The sequence below is a fragment of the Limulus polyphemus genome, unplaced genomic scaffold (assembly GCF_000517525.1).
Source record: "Limulus polyphemus unplaced genomic scaffold, Limulus_polyphemus-2.1.2 Scaffold1248, whole genome shotgun sequence".
NCBI classification, from domain to species: domain Eukaryota; kingdom Metazoa; phylum Arthropoda; class Merostomata; order Xiphosura; family Limulidae; genus Limulus; species Limulus polyphemus.
In genome coordinates this window covers 88,447-91,127 of record NW_013666858.1, presented here as the reverse complement: position 1 = coordinate 91,127, position 2,681 = coordinate 88,447, and the positions used below count along the sequence as shown (strand labels likewise).

The following is a 2,681-nucleotide window of genomic DNA, read 5'->3' as shown; positions in this document are numbered from 1 at the left end:
CAGCCTACCCTCAAATTGAAATGCTTTGAAGCAGGATTTGAACAAATTAATCTATGAAACCTTTGGCGTAGTCAAATGCACCAATCGAAAGGGTTTGACCACCTGAGTCCAAAATTTTAATTATACCTCAAATCGGTCAAGAGATGACGGAGCTATGATCTGTTCTATTAGCCACTCATCCGCGGCTAAAAATCACGAGAAAGTAAATATTTCAAACCGAATAGTTGATACTATTGACCAGATTGTCGCTGTCAAAGATCAGTTAACGATTTACAATAATTTTGTGCTAACACCGGTGATCGGAAGTAAAAACGTAAAAGGAGTTAAGAAAATTGTATGAATATTTGATACAGTTGGATAGAAAGCATGTTTCTTTTATTTGGTACAATTGGTAGGTGAGTCAAGTCAAGAGTCATAGCTATATAAATTGTGGCTATTTTGGAGGCTGTTTAATCAAACATTTCAGATTTGCATTGTGAAAACATCAGAGTGAATTAAAAGGTTAAAGACCCAAGAAACTAGTTAGGGACAGACGGAAAAGCAATAAAATGGATTCTGTAATGTTGGTGGCACGAAAAGATATTTGGTAGAAATTGAAGACCAATATAAAATTTCAAAATGTGAAAGAACCAAAAGAAATCTGGAGAGTTGAAATTTTTTAAAACAATTTCATTATTACGTTTGTTGTTACAGAGTCTTATACCATTGAAGAAGCTGTAAACGCAGTAGGATTTGGAAAGTTTCAATGGAAGCTTACATTTGTGTCAAGTCTTGCCTGGGTGAGTTTCATCTTAATTATTATCCCATAACAGTTTTCTCTTCTAAGTAAGCTAAAACCTAAAGACAAAAAAGAAGAAAATATGATGTGATGAATTATTTATAATAAAAACTAGTTTGATTATAGGAATAATAATTCTTGCCTTGCCTAACGATGGGCAGACACGTTTAATTGCACTTTCTGATTTTATAGGAACTGTAAATGAACTATTCACATATGTATAGACTAACATTAAATGATTTAAACAGTTCAAAACTGTTCTTATTTACAACAACTAATTTAAGTTCCGATCAACTAGTTACGATGATTTTCATGGCAACAATGGATAAACAGCAAATTGTTGTCAAAAAATAACAATATCTCTTTCAAGTGGGCAAGATTTACATCCTGTTCATTAGAATATAAACAGATGTTGTTAGTAGCTAGGAATTAATGAGGCTGTTTTGATAACTACGAGACGTGAAGTAGAAACACACAAAGTCAGTTTCGCTGCAAATGTCACCTTAGAAGCTGAAATTTAAAACTTCAGACATAATTTTAGTCACTTTTTACATAAGGGCTACATATTATATTTCACAATGAATATCTGCATCCACAAAGGAAAATCAGGTGATAAGTTTAGTTGACGTAACTTTGCTGTATCATTGTACAGATGCCAAAAGTGAATTAGAAAAAACTAAAAACATAGCATTTTTTACATTGTTACTAGTGCTGAGAAAGAGAAAAAAATGAACATACATGACAACTTAGTAGAAAAGCTATAAACTGTTGCAGTCTTTTTTATCTTATGCTATTTGTAGAACTTTTAAGTTTCCATATTACTTTTGACTTTACTTTTTTGAACAACTTATCTAAACCCCCTAATGTTAATTGTTTCACACTTCCTTTTCCTCTCTTTTTATACACTGGTAATTAGTCACACTTAGAAAATTTCCCATGAAAGTTTGTTTGTTTGTTATTAAGCACAAAAATACACGTGGAAACCCGTTTTTAGTCTTGTAAGTCTGCAGGCTTACTGGTGTACCACTGGAGGCTCCAGTGAAAGACATTCTAGGTAACTCCATGTTGATTCGATCTTCTATAACAGATACCCGTGACGTCATGAAGACCATTTCACTAAATTTAGCACTTCCCACTCATTTACAGCTCACCTTTCAATAAAGACCATCCTTCCGAAGGCTCTCAGCTTATCTTTTTTGTTACTTTGTGATTTATTAAACAGTGCTAGGAACAGTATACACCGTTTCGAAAGTCAGTTTGAGAAGTACGAGGCCGGTATATGTATGATGTAGTTTCACCATTGTGATTCGAGTTTATAATATATTGTTTCTCTATTCCATGCCTTTTTATTGTTGAATCCCTGCGAAAATATCTCATGTTTAATTTAAAATATGACCCAGCGCCCACTGCATAAGAATTTGAATGACTAACTCAACAGTTTTTTATACAATGCTTTGTGTGAATAATAAATATACAATAATAACATAGCGACATAACATTAACATTTTCAACTGTTACATTTTTATGCAATTATAATCGATACTTGTTTGATAAAATTAAGCAGATTTTTATTTATATTTAACTGTTTCTCATTAGAATATTTAACATTGTATCATATGTTTCACTTAACAATTTTATGTTCAATTAACTTAATAGCAATATCTTAAAAGGTTTCAGTTAGTTTCAACCATACAGTTGAGCTTATTTGGAGACAAAATGTCGATTTTTGAAAGCAGATCCAAGTTTAAATTTGTTTGAATACAATAGTTTGGTTTGGAAGCACTGCTCCTGATTTGAGCCCGGCATGGCCAAGTGGTTAGGGCGCTCGTCTTGCAATCTGTGGGTCGCGGGTTCGGATCCCCGTTATACCAAACATGCTCGCCCTTTCAGCCATTATAATGTG

General features: G+C 33.1%; 1 protein-coding gene across 1 annotated transcript in view; it reads left to right on the top strand.

The window, feature by feature from the left end:
- Nucleotides 1-2,681, top strand: part of LOC106462780 (synaptic vesicle 2-related protein-like) — a 54,984-nt gene that overhangs the window by 4,056 nt on the left and 48,247 nt on the right. The window contains exon 2 of the mRNA XM_022390118.1: nt 694-779. Coding sequence (XP_022245826.1) covers nt 694-779 — 86 coding nt within the window. The remainder of the gene's footprint in view (nt 1-693; nt 780-2,681) is intronic.